The sequence below is a fragment of the Mobula birostris genome, chromosome 6 (genome assembly GCF_030028105.1).
Source record: "Mobula birostris isolate sMobBir1 chromosome 6, sMobBir1.hap1, whole genome shotgun sequence".
Classification (NCBI taxonomy): Eukaryota; Metazoa; Chordata; class Chondrichthyes; order Myliobatiformes; family Myliobatidae; genus Mobula; species Mobula birostris.
Window position 1 is genome coordinate 1,587,575 of NC_092375.1, and position 17,553 is coordinate 1,605,127.

The 17,553-nt window shown below is 53.1% G+C and overlaps 1 protein-coding gene across 2 annotated transcripts in view; it reads right to left on the minus strand.

Moving 5' to 3' along the window:
* Positions 1 to 17,553, minus strand: part of LOC140198785 (ubiquitin-associated and SH3 domain-containing protein A-like) — a 96,559-nt gene that overhangs the window by 61,266 nt on the left and 17,740 nt on the right. Inside the window, exons 3-4 of one of the 2 annotated variants that reach the window (XM_072259811.1) lie at positions 13,727 to 13,913; positions 2,067 to 2,265 (exon numbers count right to left, since the gene is read on the minus strand). In XM_072259811.1, the coding sequence (XP_072115912.1) occupies positions 2,067 to 2,265; positions 13,727 to 13,913 (386 nt within the window). Of the gene's footprint in view, positions 1 to 2,066; positions 2,266 to 13,659; positions 13,914 to 17,553 lie in introns of those variants that run through there. The other variant, XM_072259812.1, reaches the window with a different exon arrangement.

Sequence of the window (17,553 nt, forward strand, 5' to 3'; positions counted from 1 at the left end):
TTGGACAATGTCTCCAATCCACTACATAATGTACTGGGTGGGCACAGGAGTACATTCAGCCAGAGACTCATTCCTCCAAGATGCAGCACAGAGAGTCATAGGAAGTCATTCCTGCCTGTGGTCATCAAACTTTACAACTCCTCCCTTGGAGGGTCAGACACCCTGAGCCGATAGGCTGGTCCTGGACTTATTTCCTGGCATAATTTACATATTACTATTTAACTATTTATGGTATTATTACTATTTATTATTTATGGTGCAACTGTAACGAAAACCAATTTCCCCTGGGATCAATAAAGTATGACTATGACTATGACTATGACTAGCATGGGTGGAGCATTGGCTGATCGCAGAAAAACAGAGAGTAGGAATAAAGGGATCCTATTCTGGCTGGCTGCCGGGTACCAGTGGAGTTGCACAGGGGTCAGTGTTGGGACCGCTGCTTTAAACGATGCAGTTCAATGATTTCAACTATGGGATGAATAGATTTGTGGCTAATTTTACCGATGAAACAAAGATAGTAGGAGGGGCGGGTAGTGTTGAGGAAACAGAGAGCCTGCAGAGAGACCTAGTTTAGGGGAATGGGTGAAGAAGTGGCAAATGAAATACAATGTTGGAAAGTGTGTGGTCATGCACTTTGGTGGAAGAAATAAGCAGGCAGACTATTATTTAGATGGAGAGAGAATTCAAAATGCAGCGATGCAAGGGGACTTGGGAGTCCTTGTGCAGGGTACCCTAAAGGTTAACCTCCAGGTTCAGTCAGTGGTGAAGAAAGCAAATGCAATGTTGACATTCATTTCTAAAGATATAGAAAATAAGAGCAGAGATGTGATGTTGAGACTCTATAAGGCACTTGTAAGACCACACTTGGAGTATTGTGTGCAATTTTGGGCTCCTTATTTTAGAAAGGATATACTGACATTGGAGAAGGTTCAGAGGAGATTCACAAGAATGGTTTCAGGAATGAAAGGGTTACCATATGAGGAATGTCTGGCAGCTCTTGGGCTGTATTCCCTGGAGTTCAGGAGAATGAGGGGGGATTTCATAGAAACATTTCGAATGTTAAAAGGCCTGAATAGATTAGATAAGGCAAAGTTATTTCCCATGGTAGAGGAGTCTAGGACAAGAGGGCACAACTTCAGGATTGAAGGACGTCCAATTAGGACAGAGATGCGGAGAAATTACTTTCGTCAGAGGGTGGTAAATCTGTGGAATTTGTTGCCACGAGTGGCTGTGGAGGCCAAGTCATTGAGTGTATTTAAGCAGAGATAGATAGGTTCTTGATTAGCCAGGGCATCAAAGGGTATGGGGGAGAAGGCAGGGGAGTGGGGATGACTGGAAGAATTGGATCAGCCTGTGATTGAATGGCGGAGCAGATTCGATGGGCTGAATGGCCTACTTCTGCTCCTATATCTTATGGTCTTATGGAAACTATCAACTTCCGTCTTAAACATACGCATGGACTTGGCCTCCACCACAGCTATTTAAGACCCTGGTCAGACCCCACTTGGAGTACTGTGCTCATTTCTACTCACCTCAGTACAGGAAGGATGTGGAAACTATAGAAAGGGTGCAGAGGAGATTTACAAGGATGTTGCCTGGATTGGGGAGCATGCCTTATGAGAATAGGCTGAGTGAGCTTGGCCTTTTTCCCTTAGAGCGACGGAGGATGAGAGGTGACCTGATAGAGGTGTACAAGATGATGAGAGGCATTGATCGTGTGGATAGTCAGAGGCTTTTTCCCAGGGCTGAAATTGCTAGCACGAGAGGGCACGGTTTTAAGGTGCTTGGAAGTAGATACAGCGATATCGAGGGGTAAGTTTTTTTACGCAGAGAGAGGTGAGTGCGTGGAATGGGCTGCCGGTGACGGTGGTGGAGGCGGATACGATAGGGTCTTTTAAGAGACTCCTGGACAGGTACATGGAGCTTAGAAAAATAGAGGGCTATGGGTAACCCTAGTAATTTCTAGGGTAGGGACATGTTCAGCACAGCTTTGTGGGCCAAGGAGCTGTATTTTGCTGCAGATTTTCTATGTTTGATGGGAGTGAGTGCGAGGGACTTCATACCTGCCAGTTTGGCAGCTGCCTCGCAGAAGGCCAGGGCAAACTGCTTGATGATGTCAGTACTTGCATCGTCCAGGAAGTATCCGACGTAGCGAGAGCTTGTGTGAAGTGTCAGAGTGAGGGAGGGGGGGAATCCGCCTGCAAACCTGTTGCCAGTCTTCTTCAGAGCTTTGTACAGCTTCTGCAGCTTACTGTCTTCACACTACAATGAGACACAACAGTCACTGTCCACAGCAACATTCAGCCTGTCAGGTTCCTCCTCGCTCGAGGGAAGGAAACGGAAACCAGTGTCACACTCTATTACAAACTGTCGGCATTTAGACTCTTCTCCATCTCCCCGAAGAACACGGACTCTGCCCCTCACTCTCATGCCTGTTCTCATTATCTACCGGTCAGTGTGTCTCCCTCCCGCCATACTCCGGATGGTCCCACAGCTCTGCTTTCCTGCAGATTTACAGTGTCTCCATTCTTTGATGTGACCCCGGTTCCCCACCTCCCCACTTGCCCACTGATTGAAGGAATGGTCTGTACGTCCATGACTGGAGATGTGTCACAGGCGTCGGTGCTGTGGAGTAGGGGTGTGAATGGTGACACAAAAGCTGGCGTAGGTGCAGTTGTGTAAGAACTCCCAGAAACACACATGGCTGGTGAGTGGGCTGGGGAGATGACAGGTGGAATTTAATGCAGAATCACAAGAGATTCTGCAGATACTGGAAATCCAGAACAACACACACAAGATGCTGGAGGATCTCGGTAGGCCAGGCAGCGGCTATGGAAATGAATTAACAGTTGACATTAACCGAGACACTTCTTAAAGACTGGAAAGGAAAGGGGATGAGTTGTCGGAATAAAAAAGATGGGGAGAGGAGAAGGTGGATAGGTGAAGACGGGTGGACGGAACGGTGAAGGGTTGGAGAGGAAGGAATCTGACAGGAGAGGAGAGTGGACTATGGCGGAGAGGAAGGAGGAGGGGACCCAGGGGAGGTGATAGGTGAGGAAAGTGGACTATGGGGGAGAGGAAGGAGGAGGGGACCCAGGGGAGGTGATAGGAGAGGAGAGTGGACTATGGAGGAGAGGAAGGAGGAGGGGACCAAGGGATAGGTGATAGGAGAGGAGAGTGGACTATGGTGAAGTGGAAGGAGGAGGGGACCCAGGGGGAGGTGATAGGGGAGGAGAGTGGATTATGGAGGAGAGGAAGGAGGAGGGGACCCAGGGGGAGGTGATAGCAGAGGAGAGTGGACTATGGGGGGGGGGGGGGAGGAAGGAGGAGGGGACCCTGGGGAGGTAATAGGGGAGGAGAGTGGATTATGGAGGAGAGGAAGGAGGAGGGGACCCAGGGAGATGATAGGAGAGGAGAGTGGACCATGACGGAGAGAAGGAGGAGGGACCCAGTGGAGGTGATATGGGAGGAGAGTGGACTAAGGGGAGATGAAGGAGGAGGGGACCCAGGGGAGGTGATAGCAGACGAGAGTGGACTATGGGGGGGGGGGGAGGAAGGAGGAGGGGACCCAGGGAGGTGATAGGGGAGGAGAGTGGACTATGGAGGAGAGGATGGACGAGGGGGCCCAGGGGAGGTGATGGGGAGGAGAGTAGACTATGGGTGAGAGGAAGGAGGAGGGGACCCAGGGGAGGTGATAGGAGAGGAGAGTGGATTATGGGGGAGAGGGTGGAGGGGACCCTGGGGAGGGGATAGCGGAGGAGAGTGGACTATGGGGGAGTGGAAGGGTGAGGGTCGCAGGGGAGCTGATAGGGGTGGAGAGTGGACTATAGGGGGGAGAAAGGAGGAGGTGACCCTGGGGAGGTGATAGGGGAGGAGGAGTGGACTGTGGGGGAGAGAAAGGAGGAGGGGACCCGGGGAGGTGATAGGAGAGGAGAGTGGACTATGGGGGAGAGAAAGGAGGAGGGGACCCAGGGGAGGTGATAGGAGAGGGGAGGAGAGTCGACTATGGGCGAGAAGAACGAGCAGGGCACCCAGGGGAGGTGATAGTAGAGGGAGAGTGGACTATGGGGGGGAGGACGGAGTAGGGGACCCAGGGGCACTGATAGGGGAGGAGAGTGGACTATGGGGGGAGGAAGGAGGAGGGGACCCAAGGGAGGTTATAGGAGAGGAGAGTGGACTATGGGGGAGTGGAAGGAGGAGGGGACCCAGGGGGAGGTGATAGCAGAGGAGAGTGGACTATGGGGGGGGAGGAAGGAGGAGGGGACCCGGGGGAGGTGATAGGGGAGGAGAGTGGATTATGGAGGAGAGGAAGGAGGAGGGGACCCAGGGGAGGTGATAGGAGAGGAGAGTGGACTATGGGGAGAGGAAGGAGGAGGGGACCCAGGGGAGGTGATAGGAGAGGAGAGTGGACCATGAGGGAGAGGAAGGAGGAGGGGACCCAGTGGAGGTGATATGGAGGAGAGTGGACTAAGGGGGAGATGAAGGAGGAGGGGACCCAGGGGAGGTGATAGCAGACGAGAGTGGACTATGGGGGGGGAGGAAGGAGGAGGGGACCCAGGGGAGGTGATAGGGGAGGAGAGTGGACTATGGAGGAGAGGATGGACGAGGGGATCCTCTCCAGGGGAGGTGATAGGAGAGGAGAGGAGAGTGGACTATGGAGGAGAGGATGGACGAGGGGGCCCAGGGGAGGCGATGGGGAGGAGAGTGGACTATGGGTGAGAGGAAGGAGGAGGGGACCCAGGGAGGTGCATAGGAGAGGAGAGTGGATAATGGGGGAGAGGAAGGTGGAGGGGACCCTGGGGAGGGAATAGCAGAGGAGAGTGGACTATGGGGGAGTGGAAGGGTGAGGGTCGCAGGGGAGCTGATAGGGGAGGAGAGTGGACTATAGGGGGGAGAAAGGAGGAGGTGACCCTGGGGAGGTGATAGGGGAGGAGAGTGGACTATGGGGGAGAGGAAGGAGGAGTAGACCCAGGGGAGGTGATAGGTGAGGAGAGTGGACTATGGGGGAGAGGAAGGAGGAGGGGACCCAGGGGAGGTGATAGGGGAGGAGAGTAGACTATGGGGGAGTGGAAGGAGGAGGGGAGCCATGGGGAGGTGATAGGAGAGGAGAGTGGACTATGGAGGAGAGGAAGGAGGAGGGGACCAAGGGATAGGTGATAGGAGAGGAGAGTGGACTATGGTGAAGTGGAAGGAGGAGGGGACCCAGGGGGAGGTGATAGCAGAGGAGAGTGGACTATGGGGGGGGGGGGAGGAAGGAGGAGGGGACCCTGGGGAGGTGATAGGGGAGGAGAGTGGATTATGGAGGAGAGGAAGGAGGAGGGGACCCAGTGGAGGTGATATGGGAGAGTGGACTAAGGGGGAGATGAAGGAGGAGGGGACCCAGGGGAGGTGATAGCAGACGAGAGTGGACTATGGGGGGGGGGAGGAAGGAGGAGGGGACCCAGGGGAGGTGATAGGGGAGGAGAGTGGACTATGGAGGAGAGGATGGACGAGGGGGCCCAGGGGAGGTGATGGGGAGGAGAGTGGACTATGGGTGAGAGGAAGGAGAGGGGACCCAGGGGAGGTGATAGGAGAGGAGAGTGGATTATGGGGGAGAGGGTGGAGGGGACCCTGGGGAGGGGATAGCAGAGGAGAGTGGACTATGGGGGAGTGGAAGGGTGAGGGTCGCAGGGGAGCTGATAGGGAGGAGAGTGGACTATAGGGGGGAGAAAGGAGGAGGTGACCCTGGGGAGGTGATAGGGGAGGAGAGTGGACTGTGGGGGAGAGAAAGGAGGAGGGGACCCCGGGGAGGTGATAGGAGAGGAGAGTGGACTATGGGGGAGAGAAAGGAGGAGGGACCCAGGGGAGGTGATAGGAGAGGGAAGGAGAGTCGACTATGGGCGAGAAGAACGAGCAGGGCACCCAGGGAGGTGATAGTAGAGGAGAGTGGACTATGGGGGGGAGGACGGAGTAGGGGACCCAGGGGCGCTGATAGGGGAGGAGAGTGGACTATGGGGGAGGAAGGAGGAGGGTCCCAGGGGAGGTTATAGGAGAGGAGAGTGGACTATGGGGGAGTGGAAGGAGGAGGGGACCCAGGGGGAGGTGATAGCAGAGGAGAGTGGACTATGGGGGGGGGAGGAAGGAGGAGGGGGCCCTGGGGAGGTGATAGGAGAGGAGAGTAGACTATCGGGGAGAGGAAGGGGAGGGGACCCAGGGAGAGGTGATAGGTAAGGAGAGTGCACTATGGGGGAGAGCAAGGAGAAGGGGACCCAGGGAGATGATAGGAGAGGCGAGTGGACGATGGGGGGAGGAAGGAGGATGGGAACCTGGGGAGGTGATAGGGGAGGAGAGTGGACTATGGAGAGGAAGGAGGAGGGCACCCAGGGGAGGTGATAGGAGAGGAGAGTGGGCTATGTGGGGGAGGAAGGAGGAGGGGACCCAGGGGAGGTGATATGGCAGGATAGTGGGACTATGGGGGAGTGGAAGGAGCAGGGGACCCAGGGGAGGTGATAGGAGAGGAGAGTGGACTATGGGGGGGGAGGAAGGTGGAGGGAACCCAGGGGAGATGATAGGAGAGGAGAGTGGACCATGGGGGCAGGAAGGAGCAGGGGACCAAGGGGAGGTGATAGGTGAGGAGAGTGGACTATGGGGGAGAGGAAGGAGGAGGGGACCCAGGGGAGGTGATAGGGGAGGAGAGTGGACTATTGGGGAGAGGAAGGAGGAGGGGACCCAGTGGAGGTGATAGGAGAGGAGAGGAGAGAAGACTATGGAGGAGAGGATGAAGGGGGGGACCCAGGGGAGGTGATAGAAGACGAGAGTGGAGTATGGGGGCAGGAAGGAGGAAGGGATCCAGGGGAGGTGATAGGGGAGGAGAGTGGACTATGGGCGAGAGGAAGGGTGAGGGTCGCAGGGGAGGTGATAGGGGAGGAGTGTGGACTATGGGGGGTAGGAAGGAGGAGGGGACCCAGGGGAGGTGATATGGCAGGATAGTGGACTATAGGGGAGAGGAAGTAGGAGGGGACCCAGGGGAGGAGAGTGGACTATGGGGAGAGGAAGGAGGAGGGGACCCAGGGGAGGTGATAGGAGAGGGGAGGAGAGTGGAATATGGTGGAGAAGATGGAGGAGGGGACCCAGTGGTGGTGATAGGGGAGGAGAGTGGACTATGGGTGAGTGGAAGAAGGAGGGGACCCAGGGGTATTGGAGAGGAGAGTGGACTTTGGGGGTAGGAAGGAGGAGGGGACCCAGGGGAGGTGATAGGAGAGGAGAGTGGACTATGGGGGGGGAGGAAGGTGGAGGGAACCCAGGGGAGATGATAGGAGAGGAGAGTGGACTATGGGGGAGAGGAAGGTGGAGGGGACCCAGGGGAGGTGATAGGGGAGGAGAGTGGACTATGGGGGAGAGGAAGGAGGAGGGGACCCAGGGGAGGTGATAGGGGAGGAGAGTGGACTATGGGCAAGAGGAAGGGTGAGGGTCGCAGGGGAGGTGATAGGGGAGGAGTGTGGACTATGGGGGGTAGGAAGGAGGAGGGGACCCAGGGGAGGTGATATGGCAGGATAGTGGACTATAGGGGAGAGGAAGTAGGAGGGGACCCAGGGGAGGAGAGTGGACTATGGGGGAGAGGAAGGAGGAGGGGACCCAGGGGAGGTGATAGGAGAGGGGAGGAGAGTGGAATATGGTGGAGAAGATGGAGGAGGGGACCCAGTGGTGGTGATAGGGGAGGAGAGTGGACTATGGGTGAGTGGAAGAAGGAGGGGACCCAGGGGTATTTGATAGGAGAGGAGAGTGGACTTTGGGGGTAGGAAGGAGGAGGGGACCCAGGGGAGGTGATAGGAGAGGAGAGTGGACTATGGGGGGGGGAGGAAGGTGGAGGGAACCCAGGGGAGATGATAGGAGAGGAGAGTGGACCATGGGGGCAGGAAGGAGGAGGGGACCAAGGGGAGGTGATAGGTGAGGAGAGTGGACTATGGGGGAGAGGAAGGAGGAGGGGACCCAGGGGAGGTGATGGGGGAGGAGAGTGGACTATTGGGGAGAGGAAGGAGGAGGGGACCCAGTGGAGGTGATAGGAGAGGAGAGGAGAGAAGACTATGGAGGAGAGGATGAAGGGGGGGACCCAGGGGAGGTGATAGAAGACGAGAGTGGAGTATGGGGGCAGGAAGGAGGAAGGGATCCAGGGGAGGTGATAGGGGAGGAGAGTGGACTATGGGCGAGAGGAAGGAGGAGGGGACCCAGGGAAAGTGATAAGAGAGGAGAGTGGACTATGGGGTGAGGAAGGAGGAGGGGAGTCAGGGGAGGTGACAGGAGAGGAGAGGAGCATGGACTATGGGGGAGAGGAAGGAGGAGGGGACCCAGGGGAGGTGACAGGAGAGGAGAGGAGCGTGGACTACGGGGGAGAGGAAGGAGGAGGGGACCCAGGTGGAGGTGATAGGCAGCTGAGGAGTGGTAAGAGCCCGAGTGAGGAATGGAACAAGAGGGGAGGGGAAGGGAATTTTTTTGCCGGAAGGGGAGATCTATACTTATGGCTCAGGTTGGAGGATGGCATAAGATGAGGCCATGGACCAACATCTTGCCTCGAGAATGGGGATTGGAAGTAAAATGGTTGGCCACTGAGAAGTTCTGCTTTTGGTGGCTGGCGCAGAGATGCTCAATGAGACGGTCCTCCGATTTGCAATGTGTCTCACTAATGGAGGCTGCAGCAGGAGGACCGGACACAACAGCATCCACGATATCCTGCAGTGAGAAGGAGAACAGACAGAGGTCGTGATACATACTGGTACCAATGACATAGTTAGGAAAAGGGAAGAGGTCCTGAAAACAAACTTCAGGAGCTAGGAAGGAAGTTGAGAAGCAGGACCTCAAAGGTAGTAATCTCAGGATTACTGCCTGTGCCACACTACAGCGAGTATAGTAATAGAATGAGGTGGAGGTGTGAGGGGATCCAGGAGTGCCCCTATTAACTGTTTGAAGAGAGACAGAGCGAGTCATTTATCATCGATGGTTTGTTTGGAAAAGAGAGAGAGAGAGGCGATGATTGATGGTTGGACTGTCATGGGAGTTAACTTTGGAGTTTTACTTTGGAGATAAAAACTGAGCAGCTCGAAGGTTGCTATGGTGACGGGAACAGGTTGTTGATATAACTTTCAAGGACTTGTTGCCTGCTTGTGTACTTCTTCACAGACAAAGGAGGGAGGGACTCTTTGAATGACAGGTGATGCTCAGCCTGGTGAAATAAATGGGAGGTCAGATGATACAGTCCTCAGACACAGGATCGGGACACTGAATGAGCATTGTTGTGTCCGCAGAGAAAGTGGGTTTTGGAGGATCGATCAGGCGGATCGATCCCAGTGCTCTGCCAGTGAGAATTCAAAGGCAAGACCGGTGGGGAGTTGTCCATGTGTCTGACCCTGGCCTGGGTAGACAGCTCAACCACCCCGAAGTACAGTCCCCCTGGTTAAAGTCACAGTCGGTGACTTGTGAAGGATTTCGGAGGACGACGAGAAGATCGACGGCAACAGCTCACCTGAAGACTCAACTCTCTCTCTCTCTCTCTCTCCAACACTATTCAACTAAATACCACGAACTGAACTGAACTGAACTTTACTCAACATTATAAGACTGTATCTTTTTACCCCTAGACTTAAGGAAGCTTGGTTTTCATACATATTTCTCCACACTTACTGATTTATGTATATAATTTTTGCTAACCTGTTTGATTTATCTTCACTTAGTTTACTGTATTGCGTAGTTATTAATGAATCTTATTAGTTATCAGCAATATTAGACTCCAAAATGGTTTCTATTTCTGCTGGTTTCTCTATTCCCGTCACAGGGTACGTGACAGAGGATAAATGCGTGGCTGAGGGATTGGAGCAGGGGGCAGGGATTCAGATTTCTGGATCATTAGGACCTTTTTTGGGGCAGGTGTGACCTGTACAAAAGGGACGGGTTGCACTTGAATCCCAGGGGGATCAATATCCTGGCGGGAAGGTTTGCTAAGGCTACTGGGGAGAGTTTAAACTGCTGGGGGGTGGGAACCAAACTGATGAGATGGAGGAAGAGGCGGTTGGCTCACAAATAGAGAAAGCTTGGAGACGGTGCGAGAGGGACGATAGGTAGGTGATCGAGAAGGGATGCGCCTATACTGATGGTTTGAGATGTCCCTATTTTAATATGAGGAGTATCATGAGGAGCAGATGAGCTTAGAGCGTGGATCAGTACTTGGAGCTATGATGTTGTGGTCATTACAGAGAATTGGATGGCTCAGGGGCAGGAATGGCTACTTAGAGTGCCAGGCTTTAGATGTTTCAGAAAGGACAGGGTGCGGGGGGGTGCAAAAGAGGTGGGGGCGTGGCACTGCTGATCAGAGATAATGTCATGGCTGCAGAAAAAGAGGAAGTCAAGGAGGGATTGTCTACGGAGTCTCTGTAGGTGAAAGTTAGGAACAGGAAGGGGTCAATAACTCTACTGGGTGTTTTTTATCGACCACCCAATAGTAACAGGGACATCGAGGAGCAGATAGGGAGACATATTCTGGAGAGGTGTAATAATAACAGGGTTGTTGTGGTGGGAGATTTTAATTTCCCAAATATCGATTGGCAAGTCTCTAGAGAAGGGGTTTAGATGGGGTGGAGTTTGTTAGGTGTGTTCAGGAAGGTTTCTTGACACAATATGTAGATAAGCCTACAAGAGGAGAGGCAGTACTTGATTTGGTTTTGGGAAATGAACCTGGTCAGGTGTCAGATATTTCAGTGGGAGAGCATTTTGGAGATAGTGATCACAATTCTATCTCATTTACCATTGCATTGGAGAGAGATAGGAACAGACAAGTTAGAAAAGCATTTAATTGGAGTAAGGGGAAATATGAGGCTATCAGGCAGGAACTTGGAAGCATAAATTGGGAACAGAAGTTCTCAGGGAAATGTATGGAGAAAATGTGGCAAATGCTCGGGGATATTTGCGTGGGGTTCTGCATAGGTATGTTCCAATGAGACAGGGAAAGGATGGCAGGGTACAGGAACCATGGTGTACAAGGCTGTTGTAAATCTAGTCAAGAAGAAAAGAAGAGCTTACGAAAGGTTCAAAAAACCAGGTAATGATAGAGATGTAGAAGATTATAAGGCTAGCAGAAAGGAGCTTAAAAATGAAATTAGGAGAGCCAGAAGGGGCCATGAGAAGGCCTTGGTGGACAGGATTAAGGAAAACCCCAAGGCATTCTACAAGTATGTGAAGAGCAAAGGGATAAGATGCGAAAGAATAGGACCTATCAAGTGTGACAGTGGAAAAGTGTGCATGGAACCGGAGGAGATAGATAAAAATTAGTGAGGGTTTTAGGGGACAGGCCAAATTTCTTTAGTTTTCTCGGGAAGTAAAGGCACTGGTGAGCCTTCTTGGCAGTGAACTCTGCTTGGTTGGACCAAGTCAGGTCATTGGTGATATTGACCCCGAGGAACTTAAAGCTTTTGACCTGTTCCACTTGCGCACCACTGGTGTAAATTGGGTTGTGCGGTCCGCTACTCCTCCTAAAGTCAACAACCAATTCCTTCATCTTGCTCTGTGCAAAGATATTGCCTGGATTGAGGAGCATGCCTTATGACAATAGGTTAAGTGAACTCGGCCTTTTTTCCTTGGAGTGACAGAGGATGAGAGGTGAACGGATAGAGGTGTATAAGATATTGAGAAGCATTGATCGTGTGGATAGTCAGAGGCTTTTCTCCAGGGCTGAAATGGCGAGCACGAGAGGGCATAGTTTTAAGGTGCTTGCAAGTAGGTACAGAGGAGCTGTCAGGGTAAGTTTTTTAAGCAGAGAGTGGTGAGTGCGTGGAATGGGCTGCCGGCAACGGTGGTGGAGGTGGATATGATAGGGTCTTTTAAGAGACTCCTGGACAGGTATATGGAGCTTAGAAAAATAGAGGGCTGTGGGTAACCCCTGGTATTTCTATAGTAAGGACATGTTCAGCTTTGTGAGCCGAAGGGCCTGTATTGTGCTTTCTGTTTTCTGTGTTCTAGGTGACCCCAGCTGCTTTATAATGGGTCTAATACAGGTTGCAGAAGGACGCAATAGGTGACCCGGCTGATTTGCAGCTGAAGTGTTGCTTGACATGGAAGGACTGTTTGGGGCTTTGAATGGAGGTGAGGGAGCAGACATGGCACTTTGGCTACTTGCAGGGATAAGTGCTGGAAGGGAGGTTAGTGGGGAGAGACAAATGGATAAGGGAATTTTCCCTCCACCCTCTCTTTTTCTAATCCCCACTCTGACCCTTTGCCTCTTCTACCCGCCTATCACCTCCTCATGGGTCCCTTCCTCCTTCCCTTTTGTCTCGGGTACACGCTCCTCTCCTATCAGATTCCTTCTTCTCCAGTCCTCTATCTTTCCCACCCACCTGGGTTCACCTATCACCTCGAGCCATCCCCTCTTCCCTCCCCCCACCTTTTATTCTGATGACTTCTCCCCTCCTTTCCAGTCCTGAAGAAGGGTCTCGGCCCGAAACGTCGACTCTTTATTCATTTCCATAGATGCTGCCTGGCCTGCTGAGTTCCTCCAGCATTTTGTGTGTGGAGTTTAATGGAGACAAGTATGAGATGATGCACTTTGTGAGGACAGACAGGACAGGACAAGCGGGGGGGACACCTCAAGAGTGTGGGGTGTTGTGGTGCAAGTCCACAGCTCCCTGATTGTGCTGACGGAGGTGGATGGGTTCGTGAAGAAGCCACTTGGTATGTTTGACTTCACAACTGAGGCAGAGAGTGTAAGAATTGCAGCTGTACAAGACTGCACTCGGAGCGCCCCAGTCACCACAGCACAGGATGTGGTAGCATTACAAGAGATTCACCAGGGTGCAGGAACCCAGCAGGGTCAAGAGGCACCGATATCCAGAAGCAGAGTCTTGACAATTTCTCCCCACCCCCTCAGACACGGCTTGAGCTACTGAGCTGCTGCAGCAGGCTGCAGACTCCAGGTTCCGGTGGCTGACTCGTCGGTTGTCACTGGACTTGGTGTTACAGGGAGAGATCTGATAGGACGGGTTCCTTCTCACTGGAGTGTGGCAGGCTGAGAGCTGAACTAATAACAGTTTATAAAGTCATGGGGGTCATAGATATGGCGGGTAGTTACAGTCTTTGAGGTTGGGTCAATCTAGAACTGGAGGCACAGGTTTAAGCTGAGAGGTGAAAGAGTTAAAGGAGATCTGAGGGGTGAGTTTTTCACACACCTGAGGGGTGGTGGGTACAAATTTACACAGATGAGGAGCAATTTCTTTAGCCAGAGTCTAGTGAATCTGTGAAATTCATTGCCACAGACGGCTCTGATCATTGGGTGTATTTAAAGTGGTTAACGGGTGGGTTCTTTATTAGTCAGGCTGTCAAAGGTTACAGGAAGAAGGCAGGAGAATGGGATTAAGAGGGATAATAAATCAGCCATGATGGAATGGTGGAGCAGACTCGATGGGCTGAATGGCCTGATTCCATGGTCTCAGTAGGATGAGGTTCCAGGGAGGTGGTGGAGGTGGGTGCAATGATCATGTTTAAAAGGGATTTGGACAGGTACATGTTTGAGAACAGTTTAAGGGGTATGCAGGTAAATGGGACAGGCTGAGAGAGACCAGTTGGTCTGCGTGGATGAGATGAGCCCAAGGGCCTGTCTATGACACAGGAAGAGTCCAGACCCCAAGCAAAGTTCCTCACTCTGACCCTCATCCTCTGGTTCGACCAGGACTAAAGGCTCCCGTTTCCCCGCTGAGCTGGGCCTTACTGTGAAGAAGTGGCAGAGGCTGACGTGTGGGAAGACCTCATGAGCTTGGTTTCTGCTGCACTGTCTCTCACTCTCGTCCCAGAATGCCATCAGCTTGGCCCAGAGCGGACCCGATGGACACAGGTACACCACGTACTCCTGTGGAATGGGGTCATCGCGGGTCAGGTCATTCCCATGCGCAAGAATCCTGTCAGAGACATTGCTGTGGTGAGTCTACAGGAGGCAATATGTGTCATAAAGTTATCTATGACCACAGCACAGGAACTTATTCTGGCCAGTCCCGTCAACCTGAACCCAGACCACAGCCTCCAAACCCCTCCCAACCATGTATCGATCCAAAATTCGCTTAAATGTTGAAATCTAACCTGCATTCATCACTTCCACTGCCAGCTCGTTCCACACTCTCACTGAGTGAAGAGGTTCCCTCGCAGGTTCCTTTGAGGAGGACCATACTCACCCAGACAACGGCCTTGATCACTGGAGAGGGACGAGACGTTGTGGTGGGAAGTGTGAGGAGGCAGCTTGAAGGAGGGGTTGGGGACAGCAGGGGCTGGGTTGATGAATGGCAGACTAGGCCGGATGGGCTGACTGGCCTGTGGCCTGTGGTGCTGCTGTTCTGGAGAAGCATGGAGCTCAGGAGCTGAAAGCTGTTCTGGAACAGCACGATCAGCCCTGTGGAGGTCATTGTCTATGCCTGAGGTCACCTCACAGGGAGGGTGGGCCTGGGTCTGGGGCCTGGGCCCAGGACATCACTGAGGGCTGATCCTTGGAGGTTTTCTGAGGTGGTTGTGATCCAGCTGAGGAGGATCAGAAGACAGGGCCACCGATAATGGTGAGTGGTCCTCAGGTCGCTGGAAGCAGAGACTGTCGACACATCCACCAGTCCCGAAGTGCTGGGAAACAGGAGCAAACAGGCACCATATTGGACAGCATGGCCCCCTTTTGTACAGGGAAATGGTGAGGTGTTTGTACTCAAGGGGTGATGGGTGGGGATTGGGAGTGAGATCTGCAGTTGCTCAGGGGCATTGGGCATTTCTAGGAGCTGGGCTCGAGAAATCTCAGGGCCCCATTATCAGCTGCTAAACCCTGAGTGAGGGCCAAATCTATCAGGGACACCTGGTGTGTGTATCATCCTGTGGTGGGATCTGAAACAGAGCCTTAGGGGAGGGGTGTCATCACAGGAAGATAGCAAAATCACCACAACTGAAGTGGGGGATGAGTCACACACATCCGCCTGTTCACAGACAGGAAACCACACCTGCTGTCTATAGTCTGCAGGTGGAGAGATCCATGGAGGTGTACCAGCAGGACATTCCTTCCTGTCCACAGCATCAAATCACATCCCCATTGTCCTCCATTCATTCCTCACCCTCCCTCCGCCCTTCCCTTCCAACCCATGCCTCCACCACCCTCCCTCACCTCAGTCATTGCAATGACACAGTGACCTCATTTTTCCATAAGAACTGATAGTGAGTTACTTACTCTTCAATAGTCTGCCACACTCATGGAATTCTTCAGTAACTGCAGTAACCTGTCACTGTGAGTGAGCCTGTAACCCGTCACTGTGAGTGAGCCTGTAACCCCTCATTGTGAGTGAACCTGTAACCCGTCACTGTGAGTGAACCTGTAACCCGTCACTGTGAGTGAGCCTGTAACCTGTCACTGTGAGTGAGCCTGTAACCCCTCACTGTGAGGGAACCTGTAACCCGTCACTGTGAGTGAACCTGTAACCTGTCACTGTGAGGGAACCTGTACCCATCACTGTGAGTGAGCCTGTAACCCCTCACTGTGAGTGAACCTGTACCCCCTCACTGTGAGTGAGCCTGTAACCCCTCACTGTGAGTGAACCTGTAACCTGTCACTGTGAGTGAGCCTGTAACCCGTCACTGTGAGTGAGCCTGTAACCCCTCATTGTGAGTGAACCTGTAACCTGTCACTGTGAGTGAACCTGTAACCCGTCACTGTGAGTGAGCCTGTAACCCGTCACTGTGAGTGAGCCTGTAACCCCTCACTGTGAGGGAACCTGTAACCCGTCACTGTGAGTGAACCTGTAACCCGTCACTGTGAGGGAACCTGTACCCGTCACTGTGAGGGAACCTGTAACCTGTCACTGTGAGTGAGCCTGTAACCCCTCACTGTGAGTGAGCCTGTAACCCGTCACTGTGAGTGAGCCTGTAACCCGTCACTGTGAGTGAGCCTGTAACCCCTCATTGTGAGTGAACCTGTAACCTGTCACTGTGAGTGAACCTGTAACCTGTCACTGTGAGTGAACCTGTAACCCGTCACTGTGAGTGAGCCTGTAACCTGTCACTGTGAGTGAGCCTGTAACCCCTCACTGTGAGGGAACCTGTAACCCGTCACTGTGAGTGAACCTGTAACCTGTCACTGTGAGGGAACCTGTACCCATCACTGTGAGGGAACCTGTAACCTGTCACTGTGAGTGAGCCTGTAACCCCTCATTATGAGTCAACCTGTAACCCCTCACTGGGAGTGAACCTGTAACCCCTCACTGGGAGTGAACCTGTAACCCCTCACTGTGAGTGAACCTGTAACCTGTCACTGTGAGTGAACCTGTAACCTGTCACAGTGAGTGAGCCTGTAACCCCTCACTGTGACTGAACCTGTAACCCCTCACTGGGAGTGAGCCTGTAACCCCCTCACTGTGAGTGAACCTGTAACCCAGCACCGGGAGTGAGCCTGTAACTCTGTCACCATGAGTGAACCTGTAACCTGTCACAGTGAGTGAGCCTGTAACCCGTCACAGTGAGTGAACCTGTAACTCCTTACCGGCAGTGAGCCTGTAACCCCTCACCGGGAGTGAGCCTGTAACCCGTCACCGGGAGTGAACCTGTAACCTGTCACAGTGAGTGAACCTGTAACTCCTCACCGGAAGTGAGTCTGTAACCCGTCACTGTGAGTGAGCCTGTAACCCTTCACTGTAAGTGAACCTGTAACCTGTCACAGTGAGTGAACCTGTAACTCCTCACCGGAAGTGAGCCTGTAACCCGTCACTGTGAGTGAGCCTGTAACCCTTCACTGTAAGTGAACCTGTAACCCATCACCGGGAGTGAGCCTGTAACCCGTTACCAGGAGTGAACCCGTAACCCGTCACTGTGAGTGAGCCTGTAACCCGTCACTGTGAGTGAGCTTGTAATCCGTCACTGTGAGGGAACCTGTAACCCGTCACCATGAGTGAACCTGTAACCCGTAACCATGAGTGAACCTGTAACCTGTCACAGTGAGTGAGCCTGTAACCCCTCACTGTGACTGAACCTGTAACCCCTCACTGGGAGTGAGCCTGTAACCCCTCACCGGGAGTGAGCCTGTAACCCATCACCGGGAGTGAACCTGTAACCTGTCACAGTGAGTGAACCTATAACCCCTCACTGGGAGTGAGCCTGTAACCTGTCACTGTGAGTGAACCTGTAACCCATCACTGGGAGTGAGCCTGTAACCTGTCACCATGAGTGAACCTGTAACCCCTCACCGGAAGTGAGCCTGTAACCCGTCACTGTGAGTGAGCCTGTAACCCTTCACTGTAAGTGAACCTGTAACCCATCACCGGGAGTGAGCCTGTAACCCGTCACCATGAGTGAACCTGTAACCTGTCACAGTGAGTGAGCCTGTAACCCGTCACTGTGAGTGAACCTGTAACCCGTCACTGTGAGTGAGCCTGTAACCCCTCACTGTGAGTGAACCTGTAACCCGTCACTGTGAGGGAACCTGTAACCCATCACTGTGAGTGAGCCTGTAACCCGTCACCATGAGTGAACCTGTAACCTGTCACAGTGAGTGAACCTGTAACCCATCACCGGGAGTGAGCCTGT